The sequence below is a fragment of the Macrobrachium nipponense genome, chromosome 21 (genome assembly GCF_015104395.2).
Source record: "Macrobrachium nipponense isolate FS-2020 chromosome 21, ASM1510439v2, whole genome shotgun sequence".
In the NCBI taxonomy this organism is placed as follows: Eukaryota; Metazoa; Arthropoda; class Malacostraca; order Decapoda; family Palaemonidae; genus Macrobrachium; species Macrobrachium nipponense.
Window position 1 is genome coordinate 48,552,880 of NC_087212.1, and position 14,744 is coordinate 48,567,623.

Here is a 14,744-nt window from a genome sequence, read left to right on the forward strand (position 1 = left end):
TAATCTCTCACTATAAATGTAGGCCTATCAACAGATGTCAAGAAAGAGTGAATGATCCGTAGATTAGGCCTACCAGATAGGTAGCGTATTAATATTAATAGATTATAAGGTAGGCAGCCTAATACTATAAATAGATTACCAAGTTCTTTTAATTGTGAATAGTAGGAACTCGAGACCTAACTGTGCAAACAAGAAAGACAGCTTTAGACTACACAAAGGCATCAGTGACTCAGTTTATTATTGATTTTACATCCCGGTATTAAGCCGGTCTGTATCCATCTCTGTTCGGATGTTACTAAAAGTTCGCCTCGATTGTCAAGGAGCCGTTAGCTACTGGGGCTGAGTTGTCTATATTCGGCAATCCTCCCGTCTCTTGGTATAAAATACTTAGCCCTGAAGTTAAACAATCAAACTGCCTCCACGCCTCTTTTTTCTCAGCACGACTTTACCCTAGACTTCGACAAAGGTGGATACATACCAGGCTTACACCGTATCCTTATAATCTAAGCTACCTATCATTTTAGATACAGCAAATGAACGGATAACACAAGCTTCACTAATACCGATAACGTTCCTTTTTCTCGAGATAAACCAATTCAGCCCCAAAATCGGAGAGCTGCATGGCCCCCATAAGCAAGTTCCAATCCTCCCGATCACTCTCAGTTTCGTCCACGAAGAAAATGACCCACATTCCTCCTTGCACACGAGTCACGGAACAAGAGGGGTGCGCCCCCCCCCCCTCTCTCTCTCTCTCTCGTCTCTCTCTCTCTCTCTCTCTCTCTCTCTCCTTGCTGCTTTGTTAGATTCTCCTTTTTTGGCTTGGTTCCGACTGATAACGGTGAAATGGTATCATTATGGGCAGCGTAAAATGTATAGGTCTAGTCGGTAAGCGCTCTCTTGTCAAAAAAAGACTTATGTTTATTTACGAGTGAAATTCATCCGTAGTAGCTTGATTTTTGATTTGTTACCTATCCATCTCTTTTGGCTGAAGTAATAGTAGCAGCTCTACTACTACTACTCGTACTATTACAAGTAGTAGTAGCAGTAGTACTAGTAGTAGTATAGGGCCATTCAAACAAGGCTACCGTAACTGATATTCAAGATAGTGATATCAATGCAATCTCATAGCGGGCCGGTTAGCCTCGGTAATATGAAACTCTTATCTTAATCTATAACTATATCTATCAAACTGCTCTTTTGCCCATTCAAAATCGCAAAAATTGACAAAAACGAAACAAATGATCCCGGTTAATTAAAATAATGGCATATGGGCAGGTATGACAACATGAACATGGTGTTAAAATATAGTTCGCTTAAATGCAACCGATGTCTAAGGGTACGTTGTCGAGAGGAAGCTACAATTAGTCAATGAAATCTCGACTTCCATTACATAAAGTAAATCGCAAGTATTTGGTAGTTAGTCGGCTGTTACAAGTCGCTAACAAGGTAGAAGAGGCGAGAGACTAGCAACCTCATTCCATGAAGACTTTCTGTAAACCGGAAGGTATATATCCCCACGCCCATGGAACTGACCCATTTAAGGAGAAAGGGCGTATAGGTGACTGTAATATGTACGTTTGTAGAGTGTGAGCGCGCGCGCGCATTTTGGGACATTCATTTACGTATTTGTGTGTGCGAGTATGTTTATCCAATTACCAAAGCGACTTTCATGGTGATATCTGTATAATGATATTTTGACAATACATAATTCTGCTTTCTCCCTATTTAAAAGCAACTTTCTACCCACATTAAACCAAATCCGGAGTAACGGATATTTTGGCGCTTGATCCTGAATAAAATGAAGCGTAAGTCGAATGCTACGGCTTAGGTAAGATTAATATCCGGACACTGTTTAAACGAACAGATTCATGTTCATGAAAGCATAGGTCTATTGCACACCTTATGCGTAGACTAGTCTCATGAATCCAACAGCCTAGACCTAACTGCGAACGATGAGGTGTTGATCATAAAAACTCCACCAAATTCTAAAACATAACTGTATACAAAGACAACTTACAGTTTAACAGTTTACGTAAGAACATCATCTGGCATTTTGTAAACCAGATACCAGCCACAGCAAAAACGAAGCAAAAACTGACTTTTTAAGTCTTGACGGAGAGGAGTCTGCGGACGTTAAACCAAATCCGGAATAACGGAAATTTGACCCTTTGGTGCTACATAAGAGAAGCATAAGCCGAATGCTACAGCTTTAATGAGATTTAATTTCCTGATAACCTTTAAACAATGGTATAAATTTCCATGAAATCGCAGGCCTACCTGCCACCAAAACACGAAACAGCCTAGACCATGCTTAGGATCAAGCGTAGATCATAAAAAACAGCATGGATTCTAAATTATAACTATAACAAAAAGAAATTTACTGCTTAACTATGAGCATCATCTGGCATTTTACGAACCAGACACAAGCAACTGCAAAAAGGAAGCAAAAACTGACTCCTAGTCTTAACAAGGAGTAGTCTGCAGAAGTCTGAAACTGTGACAGTAAATGGTTTATTCATCACCGTCCGGGTATACCGTACTAGACAGTACTTGCGTGAAAGTACCGGTGGTGAACGTCTCGTTAAGATTGACAGAATATACCTTACGATTTTGGTGAATGACTCGACTGCCTGGAAATATTAGCTCCTCCGCAGAACTCCCAGAGATGTTGTGAAATTATAGAACTTCAAAAGTTCAAGCGAGGATCCAATCATTACTACCGTAAAACAATTCATCTTGTATTTTAGTCATTTAGTTATATTTTTATCTATTTATTCAGTGATTTTTTCTTTCTTTTTCAAATAACCGATCTCATCTTTCTACATTACTTACAACCGTCTGTAACTCTTTCAAATGGACATCATACTCTTTAGAAGCTTCAATTTCAAGTCAATGGCACCTGTGGGCTTGTTCAATATGAATAGTAATTTATCATCTGATTAATAATAATAATAATAATAATAATAATAATAATAATAATAATAATAATAATAATAATAATAATAATAATAATTATATTATTATTATTATTATTATTATTATTATTATTATTATTATTATTATTATTATTATCTATCTCTTTGTAGGCCTATACATAGATCACTTCATTATATCATAATCTATCTAGTTCACCTATCAAGCCCTACTTGATATATTAGATTTATCTTAGCAAAGCTAAAATAAATTTATACTCAACTTCTCGAAAGCAGAAATCTTCTAATATGCTTTAGCCCTGAGTGAAATTTTTCCTCCATTAACAGCAACAACAGATGACAAGCGGATTTAAAAAGGAAAAAGTCTTATTCTTAGAATCATACCTTGAAGCTGAATCAGACTTACAGACACCAGAGAGGAGAGAGAGAGAGAGAGAGAGAGAGAGAGAGAGAGAGAGAGAGAGAGAGAGAGAGAGGCTTCTCGTTCAATTCCGTGAGAGCTCTTATCATGCAATGGTTTTGAATTACCCAGAATCTGATGCCGGATATGAATCATAGAGAGAGAGAGAGAGAGAGAGAGAGAGAGAGAGAGAGAGATAACGATTAATTCTGCTTCCACAAGCTCTTATTTTCAACAGAAAAATAGACAATAAACAAAACCAGAGAGAGAACGTTTTCTCCGCGCATGCGTCCAACTGTACTCTGGCACATCTGGCGCCAAGCTCGCGAGAGTTGACAACGTTTCTCTTCCTTTTTTTTATCTTCTCTCTACTTCGTTTATTCCTTCGTATATTCATGTATAATATAATTTTTTTAATAATACGCTAGAAAATAATGTTTTACTGATTATTAACCCCATAGTTAAGAGAGGATATTTGCTGGGCAAAATATTTCTTCCCAAAAAGATTTCAAACTTCCCATAGTAATAATTCATATTTCGGTTTTCCTTTCATTAAAGCCCTCATGAAAGTGTTGATGAACGTCCATCATCAAAGCCATACACCTCTCTCTCTCTCTCTCTCTCTCTCTCTCTCTCAAACCAAGACAATGAGGACCAGAATAAAGGCAAAAAAGATAATTTATCGAATGTATGAAGTACTACACAAGTCATGTTGATGAAAGGTTTCCTTTAAAAAATAAAAAAAGAACACTTGGAAAATCTGCTCGTCATCAACAAAGACAACATAATGTTTACGTTTAATGCCAAGTCAAGGCTCTTTTAATGAAGACCCGTTAGAGAGAGAGAGAGAGAGAGAGATAGAGAGAGAGAGAGAGAGAGAGAGAGAGTTATCCTCTTCGTCTAACTGGTTGAAAATCCAAACGAGCTCTTATTTCAGTAATTTGTTCGTTGTGACGTCTTGGAATGATGAGAGAGGAGAGAGAGTGACGAGAGAGAGAGAGAGAGAGAGAGAGAGAGAGAGAGAGAGAGAATTATCCTTAACTGTAAATCTGGAACTAAAGTCTACGAAACAAAAGGAAAATGATTGCACCGTAACTTCATCTACGGTGTAAACGATGTCAGATGCCGGTCATGGTCTAGAGTTCAAAGTGAACTATACTTTTTATTATATAACATATTAATAATATATATTATATATATATATATAGATATATATATCTATATATATTATATATATATATATATAGATTATTATATACATAATCATATATTTAATCATTTTACGTACTATCTGCCAGTTCCCAATACACTTGTTATGGTCAAAAATCGCTAAAATCATAAATATTGTTGAATATATATAATTTCCATCTACATTTAAAATGGAAATTAATCCATCATTTTTCAATCTTGAACTGAACAGGATAAGGCTGAGATCCGAATTGGCTTCTGCAGTAGAATCTGACGATGTTGTACAATTAGAACCTCAAAAGTTGAAGCGAAGATGCAATGCATTACTACCCTCAAACAATGCACCTAAAACTTAAGCATTTCTCATCTTTCTGCGTTTCCTATCGTCCTCTGTAATGTCTTTCAAATGAAAACCAAGTTGTTTGAAAGCTTGAATAGCAAGTCAATGGCCCCGTGTGAGTACGGGTTTATCTTCTGAATAATAATAACAATCATCATATCATCATCCTTTTCAACCGTGTTTGCGTAACCCCTTCACAACGGTACGTAAGTTTGTTGTTATACAGGTAAGCTTGTCCTACAGAACTGGTATAATACGAAAGCAAAAGACGAGTGCCTTGAACCTATAAATTGCAAATATATAAATGTTAAGGCCTGTCCACACTATGAAACATTGTTTGCAGTGGACAGGCCTTAATGACGCAATACAGCTGAATGTATCACCATAAATTAAAGGAAGCAATGGCCGTGCAACCAAAAAGTCAGAAAATGATCGAGTATAATTGGCCATTACCGAAACACCGAAACAGATAAAGGTAATTGGATACTTTCAGAGACAGTTTATGGCCCTATGCCTCCCATTTCTCAGGCATTCAAAAGGCCTCCCACAGCCACTCTGAATCCATTAAAAAAAACTCTTGGCAAATATAGAGATAAAACCATTTCACTTGGCATACGATTTTGATTGTAATGCCTGGGAGGGGCGGCGTCAGAGCTCTTACACAGTGCTGCAATTATTCTGAAACGCAGAGGAAGAAGGGAAGGAGGAATAGGCCAAGGCTGCAGACATATCGAACCCAATCGGCACAGATGCAGCCGTCGGCGCTTGCAGAAATCAAGCCATCAAGCAAGGTGGTCCTGCTGCAATCTGGGAAGTTTCAAAGTTTGGTGGTAATCTGAGACGCTTTATGCAGACACACACGCTATATATAATATATATATATATATATATATATATATATATATATATTATATATATATATATATATAGATATATATATATATATATATATATATATATATATATTATGTATGTATATATATAGTATATATATATATATATATATATATATATATATATATATAGTATATATAGTATATATGTATGCGTATAAATTTTATTAACTGTACTTTACAATCATTCTCTTACATTTCTCTTCACAAATAAGCATATTTCATGTGCAAGCCTGCCTAACGAAATAATGGTGTTCTTTTTCTTATTCCATACAAATCCGTTATTGTGAACGAAAATGCCAATAGTACCTTCAGGCTACATTTCAAATATACGGCCAAACCATTTGGAAAAAAGTTAAAAATAAAGGACAACGAAGACCCACAACACCGCCCAGCGGAACGCCACACTGGGAGTTCCAGCACTGATTCCAGCACTTAAGTTCTGAACTCGGCAAGTGAAAGGCTCCAGAAGCAATCCGAACAAATCTGGACTCATTTCCACTGTCAAGGTTGGAATGGGTGTGCCTAGTGAGGTCTAAAAGGGCACCAAAGTTAACTGTTTATCGTCTTAAGCATACTGGCTGACAAGAAGCAACTTCAGGCAAGTGTTTAGTTTGAAGGAACTTACGTTAACAGACTAAAGGTCAGCGTTCCAGCTGCCCTTTGAAATAAGCTCAGCGGCACAGTTTTTGCTCGCTACGAGTCGCATTTTTCCTAAAATAATGATTACACTAACAGTTACGTAACCCACGGACATATAAAACAAATGACCTACTTTTGGGAGTCAGAATTGCTTTGGTTTTTACTCCTTATTATATGAAATGATTATGAAATTATGTTCATTCGAAAGAAGTAACAGAAGGTAAAGGGAAGTCAAAAAGAGGAGACCAGTTATTAGAAAAACAGATAAATTACACTCATAAATAAATATAAAAATGTAATTAAATTAATCAAATACAAGGAGAATCGTATTAGGGTTGTAATCCATTGCATCGTAGCTTGAACTTCTGAAGTTACCAATGTACGACATCCTCAGGGAGGCTGTTCCACAGTCCAACAATGTGATGAATAAAGGACCTCTAGAACCGAGAAATTCCACAGGGAGACATATTCACTACTCATCGGTGCTTCTACAAGCAAATAACGCAAACTAGTGAAGCACGGTCCCTTTTGAGCCAAATTGAACGAAAATGTAACGAATACAGTATATATAAAAGTTACCTGTTTAAAAGCAAAAATTACACACACAAAAACCGCAAGAACACGATCCTGAAAATGAAATGAAATTTTTAGACGATCAACAATTTCTAAAAATTTTATTTCACCCACGCGACATGATAATAAAAAAAAAAAGTAGAACAGGAACTTACGAAGTCAGTCAGGTAAAAATACTCTCTCACACACACACACACTCGTCAGTTTTCAAAAAAGTGGTGGCTCCAGCCAAGGCTGACCACTCTCAGTGGAAAGAAACCTTTCATGATAATTATTCTCTTATGAAACTTTCAGACCTTAACAGCTTGTGTGTGTGTTGTGTGTTTGTCTCGAAAAAGAGATTAAAAGCGGTTATATTTCTACGATAAGTAATAGAAAGTGAAATCGTTTTCATTAGGCTTTTGTATTTATGTGGAATTCGTGCTTCAGTGTCGAACAAATGAAACTGGAATAAAGATGTAAATGCAAACGCGCGCGCACACACACACACACACACACACACACACACACACACACATATATATATATATATATATATATATATATATATATATAATATATATAATATATATATATATATATACATGCTACATATTTGTATGTATATACTATATTATATATTATATTATATTTAAACAAAAACTGGCCATAGTTCAACGGCGGTGAAAGTAATAATCGAATGTTGCCGTCCAACTGCAGTTGCAATTCACGGCGTCGACCAGGCCACGTTCTCCTTCCCCGACTGTTTTCAGAGACAATCGAATCTTTTCAATTAAAAACTTTACCAATTTCGAATAAGTGTTAACTTGAGATATTGAACATTTAAGTTGGGCATTTAAGTCCTGGCGAAAGAGAATATGTGAAAGAATGTTATTTTGATCGAAGAACAAAAAAAATCTGCTGACAGTTACAGTTGTTATCGCCAGTAATACAGTTTTGCTTAATACAGGTTTTACAAAACCCTCTAGTAAACTCTCCAAAATTCCCAGTCCTTTTATTACAGGTTTACTCTACAGGTTTGATTTACAACTTGTTCCTTGACAACGCCGTATTTATACATATCTTAGAATTATCTGTCATGTTCATGTACGCTAGACCGAATTACTGCCGGCTACGAACTGCGAATTACTTTGTCATATTTCCCCTGTGTAACTCTTGGGTTACATAATTCTGTCACTTTAATCTGAAAGTGTTTAATTACAGAAAAGGGGTTCTAACTGAGGTCTTTCATTACCAGTGCAAACATGTATACTCCATCAAGATGATTCACAGTAAATTATGGGTTGTGTCTGAAATCAATATCTATACATGTGTTTATACATATATTATCATATAGATATAATAGATATATATATCTATATATATATATATATATATATATAAGCATCGAATAACTAAGAAACGTTATTTATGTGAATTATGGAAACTTAAATGCATAGCATTCGAGTTACGTTCATTTAAGGAAAACAATCGGTCTGAAATTGTCACAAGAACATAAAAATCTCACTAAAAATGGCTCAAAGGAAAAATTTCACCATATCACTGCACTTCTTATGGTAAAACAACTGGTTCCTAATTTAAAGCTTATGCAGTCCTGCGTTTAGACAAAAAATCGATTGATGCTAAATTAATCTGTTCGTTCGTCGAGCTGGGATATTCGTAGGTATGCGTTTGCACAGTTGTCAGTTAACAGTTAAAGACCGTACATATCTCAAATCCAGGTCTAGTGTATAGCTAAATAATATATATGTGTATAGTGTGTGTATATATATACATACACATTTTTAGTCAGTATTCAGTGATTTTGTTCAACAGAGCCTTACTGAAACACGTTTATCCATCTGCCTCTCCGAATCATTATCATCGTGATCACGGTGCCAAGACAATCAAATAAAACTATGTGAAAGGAGCAGGAGGAATAATCAAAGGCAGAGTGGCACCTCCACACACACACACTCCGGTGGCCACCACCTGTCTCATTTTCTCTGTCCCACATTTAAACGGCAAACCGTCGTCCGAAGAACAGTGCTCTAGTTTGGCACTGTCTCACTTTCAACACTTCAACTCGTTGCTTTCTCTTCGAAAAGGTGCTTTTCTTCAACAGCTTCACTTCGGAGCTTGGTGGCACTGTATAGTGGCACTCATGGAGTCAACGAGCGAAAGGGAGACTCACTCCAATCGTAAAATAAAAACAATTAAAAAATTAAAACATTAAAATTTTGTGACTGGTCATTCCATTCAAGTCTCTGAAGAAACAGGTGAACTTTTGCAGTTAGTTAAGCAAAGCTGAACGTTGTCAGAACTAGGAAGAGGCACAAAGGCGATTTTTCAGTGACACCCGGAGCACAGAAGCTGTCCAGAACCGCAGTTTTTTCTTCTGGTTTTTAAGCACGGTGTTATAACCGGATAGTCAGAAGGAGATTGTAAACACGACCACGATGTATCATAAGAATCCAGAACTATGTTTGTCGTCTCTCTCTCTCTCCCAGACCATCCAAGATTGGAAGATGTAAAATATACCGGGCATTAGCAATTCTCTGGTAGACATTAGAGGTGCCTCACACTGAGGGACCTGGGGAAGCCCGAACGAGCTGTAAGGTCTGTAAGGTAAGGTCTCTCTCTGCTCCACTGGCACTCATCAACACACCAACGAGATTCTCCACCCTCAAGTTTCATAAAACTCGTCAGAGATGACTTACCATTTTAGCTGCGGGTGAATAGACAGAGGATCAAGACGAGGAGGACCTCGGGCCTTATAAAATATCAAACTCAAACAAGTGTTTAAAAAATTCGTCTTTCTCTTTTCTCTCCTTCGTCAGGCAGGTACTCGTCAGGACTTCCTAGCTCGTGACCCACTCTCACCACCTCCCAGAAACACTGTAACTCTCGCTCGCTCTGTCAGCCCCAGTCACTCCAAAACCAACTCTCTCTCTCTCTCTCTCTCTCTCTCTGCCATGACTCCCAACTTCCCCCACTCCTTCCTCGCTCCCTCCCCCGTATACCTCAAGCCCCCTCCCCACCCAAAATGAACGTGCTCCTCCCTCTGGGAATGTCCCACGGTCCCCTGCCACCCGTCTCCTCCACCAACACCTCTCTCCTCTCTCGACTTTATTTCCATTCATTCTTCTTCTTCTTCTTCTTCTTCTTCTTCTTCTTCGACTTTACATCTGTAACCTAATTGCCTTTTCTTCCACGATGCATAGATATAGTATTAACATAAAAGCGGGAGATGGAATCAGCATTTACGGACAAAAAACAATTTCTTTCAAATAATAATAATAATAATAATAATAATAATAATAATAATAATAATAATAATAATAATAATTCTGAAAAACAAATAATTAATAATCATCACCATGTCATCAGATTGATGTCGAAACAAATATGTACAGCAGATCAAAAGCAGTATGAAATTCCCCTACGGCCCGCTCCCCGACAACACCGCCCCCCCCCCCGCCCCCCCCCCCTCCCCCGATTGAAGGGTGGGTTTTTCTTCCCCCTTCCCCCTCACACTCCATTTCCCCTCCACCCTCCCCTCCCCGCATATCTCCCCCGATTACCTGCGGAGAATCTGACCAATCAGAAGGCTGGGAAATAAGACCAAGGCGTTGCAAGTGACCAGCAATGGAAGGAGCTGGTAACAGGAATCCTACCTAAGCCCGATCCGCAAAGCAAAGCAAAGAAGGACTTCCTCGTTTTCCGTGAGTTGGGTCGTTCCAGAAGGAAGCAGGATCCTTGGATTCCTTCTGGGAATGTAAGAGGGGTGAGGGGGGATGCAGTCGTACTGCTACTAATATTACAGTACAATTACTATTCATAATATTGGCATCAGTTGCTGCAGTTGTGTTAATAATTAATAATAATAATAATAATAATAATAATATTATAATATTCATTAATTATTATTATTTATTATTATTATTAATTATATTATCTTATTATTATTTAACCCCATGCTTCTAATAATTAATTTCCGAAATTAACGAGATACACTTTTGTGCGAACTAGTAAAGTAGAGAGAGAGAGAGAGAGAGAGAGAGAGAGAGAGAGAGAGAGAGAGAGAGAGAGAGAGGCTATTTCAGTCATTTTTGTTAATGTGCAATTAGCAAAAATCTTTAGGAAACAATCACGAGTGAGAGGACATTCTTAACAGCATTGCTTCAGCGGATAATGTCACCATTGTCCTTCATTTCCATTCATTTTCCTTGTCGCCATAAAAGCCCCCCATACTACTGAATACCTAATATTCTTCTGTATTGGAATCTCCTATTAATTTCATATATGAAAGTTCTCTGTAAAAGATGTGCAGATGCCCATTTCCGTTCCTTTCGCATAAATCAAAGCATACAATTTGATGCCACAATTCTAAATAGCAATTTTGTACATCCAGAAGAAAACTTTGAGTTAAACTTTTAAAAGAAAAGTAACAGAAAATTATCTACGAAGCCTTGGACGATATTGAACTTCTTAAAGAATAACTGAGTACAAATTTATAATTCATACATTCTTGACTTTGTAACGCAAGAATGCCAGCCCATGCAGAATAGCGTTATTCTTGATGTAAAACCAAAATCTATTTGTTTCGCCTACATTGTAACGATATTCATAGTCGAATCAGGATTTTAGGTATAAAGTTCAGTCATTGTCAATAAAAAAAAATTCCGTTATGACGTAACTTCAAAAGAATACAATACTGGAACAAAAATGCAATAAAAAAAACCTTTGTGGAAATACGAAAGCTCAAGGAACTTATAACTGTATAACTGTACATTTACGACAGTAGATTCAGCAGTTTTTCACGTTAAAATAACACCTGACTGTGATGTGATAATTATAGGACCTGTAACTTATTAATGGGAGGTAAATAAGATATACGTTACGGCTGGTATTTAAAAAAAATATCAGCAAAAAAAATTATGATTAAAAAAAAATTATGGTCAAGAAATATGTGTTTTGGACTGAGTACCGATTATTCGTAAAATATATTTAACATCAGATTTAACATGAGATAAGAAAAACTATAAAATTTGTTACATTATCGCCAAACACAGACCTAGTACTGAAAATAACACTGAAAACTCTAGAAATACTTAAAAATTTACAAGTGATAATGAAATCTCTAAAACACTTGAAACTAGAATACTTCCAACTCTAGAATACTGTAAACTCTAGCTATAGTGAATACTCTAGAAATAATGCTGAATACTCTAGAATACTGAATACTCTTCAATTAATACTAACAACTCTAGAATACTGAAACTCAAGAAATAACGCTGGTAATTCTGGAAATAAAACTGGAAACTAGAATAGTGACAACTCGAGAAATAATACTGACAACTGTAGAATATTGATAACTCTGGAATACTGAAAAATCTCAAATTAATGCTGAAAACTCTAGAATAATGAAAACTCTAGAAATAATACTGAAAACTCTATGAATACTACTGAAAAGTCTAGAAATGATACTGACAACTCTAGAAATAATACTGAAAACTCTAGAGTCCTGAAGACTCTAGAAATAATACTGACAACTCATGAATACTGAAAACTTTAGAAATGATACTAAAACTATAAAAATAAAAACGAAAACACTATAAATACAAATAAAAACTCTTTAACAGGAAACTAAACCAGTAAGCTAAAAAAAAAAAAAACATTACGATTCAAGAACTGGAAAATATGATAAAATAAAATCCTGAAGTTTAACGAAAGCTTTCTAAAACAACAGTGTAATGACACAGCGGGAATATAAAGTCATAACAAAGAATTACATTTGTTATCATTTCTTAAAACAATCACAAGAAATTCTTGCAGTTGAGGACCTTATAAATATAACTGGAATTTTTTTTAAACAACTGTTAAACCTACTGAATCTCCTGGTCTAATCACAAATATGTTACATTTGAATATATATGTGTGTGAATATATACACATACATGGGCTATATATATTGAAAAATTATAAAATTAATATGGAGAAAGTAGTCCACTTGTTATTATATATTTATGAAAATATTTTATCTGACATTTGCTATAAAAATATTTCGAAAACCACTGGCATCTAGTTGTCGAGGGAATAATGACCCACCTATGAATATTAAAAAAAAAAAAAAATTAACACAGTATGAAACAACTGGCCGAAACAAACGTTTTACCATTCTTTCATTCATTTCTTACTATCTCTTCTTGTTTCTATTTATCTTCTCTTTTTTTCAATTTCCGTCTCTTCTGCTGAACAGCTGGAGAGAGAACGCCTCTGAATTTCTTGTATAAGAATCTTTCCCACACCAGCACCTGACCAAAGATTTAATTGATGGGATTCCTTTCACGAAATCCAGGCTGTCAAGTCAAGCACTGAATGGGCACTTTCGGCCATTCTGCGATTAAGACAGTCAAAAGAAAGAGTTGGAGTGGTTGGACAGCAACGGAAAGAGTAAAGATAATAGAATATTAAGTACAAGGTTCTAAAGGTGGACCTTGGAGAAAACTCCACACCTGTATTAAGAACTAATAGTTAGCGATGTTGGACAGCGAAACCGAAGAAATGAAGCGTGGATGGAAGTCAAGTCAAAGGCTAAACACTGGCTGCAGCTAGGGGTCGAAAGGATGCTCCAAACACTATTTATTAATGCCCACAGTGCGCCATGTGAAGTGCTCTAACAGCGCTACCAAGGTAGAGGAAAAAAGTTACTGTGAAGTTTGTTTGTATTGTTTTTTACGTTGCATTGAACCAGCGGTTATTCAGCAACGAAACCAACGGCTTTACGTGACTTCCGAACCACGTCGAGAGTGAACTTCTATCACAAGAAATACACATCTCTCACTCCTCAATGGAATGGCCGAGAATCGAACTCGCGACCACCGAGGTGGGACGCCAACACCATACCAACCACGCCGCTGAGTCGTCCTGAATGAAATCACGAAGTTCTGTTATTTGAGCGACTCTGTCATGCTTTCCTGGCTCGGGAGACCACCATCGGTACTGGTGACTGGAAACTTAGTCCTAGGTCAAAGCTCGCCATGACACAACTATTCATACCTTGAAGATAAAGATTTAGGGTCCTACAACAGCATCGGGCGTTAATAAATAGTCATTCCTGCTTCGGCTAGTCATTTTGATAGCGTTCCCATTTCAGGAAGTGAAGTGACGTGGTGGTTCAGCATATGACTAAGAGCTGAAATTTCAAGAGAATATTACTCACGAAAACTGAAAGAAGAGGAAATCACGCATGGGCGCTTTGACTTTCCAGAATCGTGGGAATTTTCTGTTTCACTTTTTATTTTTCATTGCGCGTGGAAGGCATGCGTTCATCTGACGTGTAAACTCCACACACATTAAGTTCCTGCTGGACTTACATAAAAGACTAAAGGGAATGAAAAAGCCGAAATAAAAAGGAATTAAACGAAAAGAGATAACTAGGAACACAAGACGGACGAATCGGTACATTTCGACAGGACCTTGGATGCTCGAGTGATCTCCAAACACTTTTGATTACGGAAAAAAAAAACTTTTTATAGAGCCACCTCCTTAAAAATCCATTGAGCCTCTCTTAATCTAAGTAGGAAAATAGTTACTTACCGAGTTACAACCAGCATAGAGGACATGAGTCCAGCAACCTCGTCCCAACAAGGTCTAACCAGGAGCTTAAAGGTTAACATATATATATAGATATATATATATATACACACACACACACACATATATATATATATATATATATATATATATATATATATATATATATATATATATGTAATATATATATATATATA

General features: G+C 36.6%; 1 protein-coding gene across 1 annotated transcript in view; it reads right to left on the reverse strand.

Moving 5' to 3' along the window:
* LOC135198018 (probable chitinase 10) overlaps positions 1-9,857 on the reverse strand; it is a 156,136-nt gene extending 146,279 nt beyond the window's left edge. The window contains exon 1 of the mRNA XM_064225371.1: positions 9,669-9,857. Within this exon, the coding sequence (XP_064081441.1) occupies positions 9,669-9,671 (3 nt within the window). The 5' untranslated portion in view covers positions 9,672-9,857. The remainder of the gene's footprint in view (positions 1-9,668) is intronic.
* Positions 9,858-14,744: the final 4,887 nt, after the last annotated feature.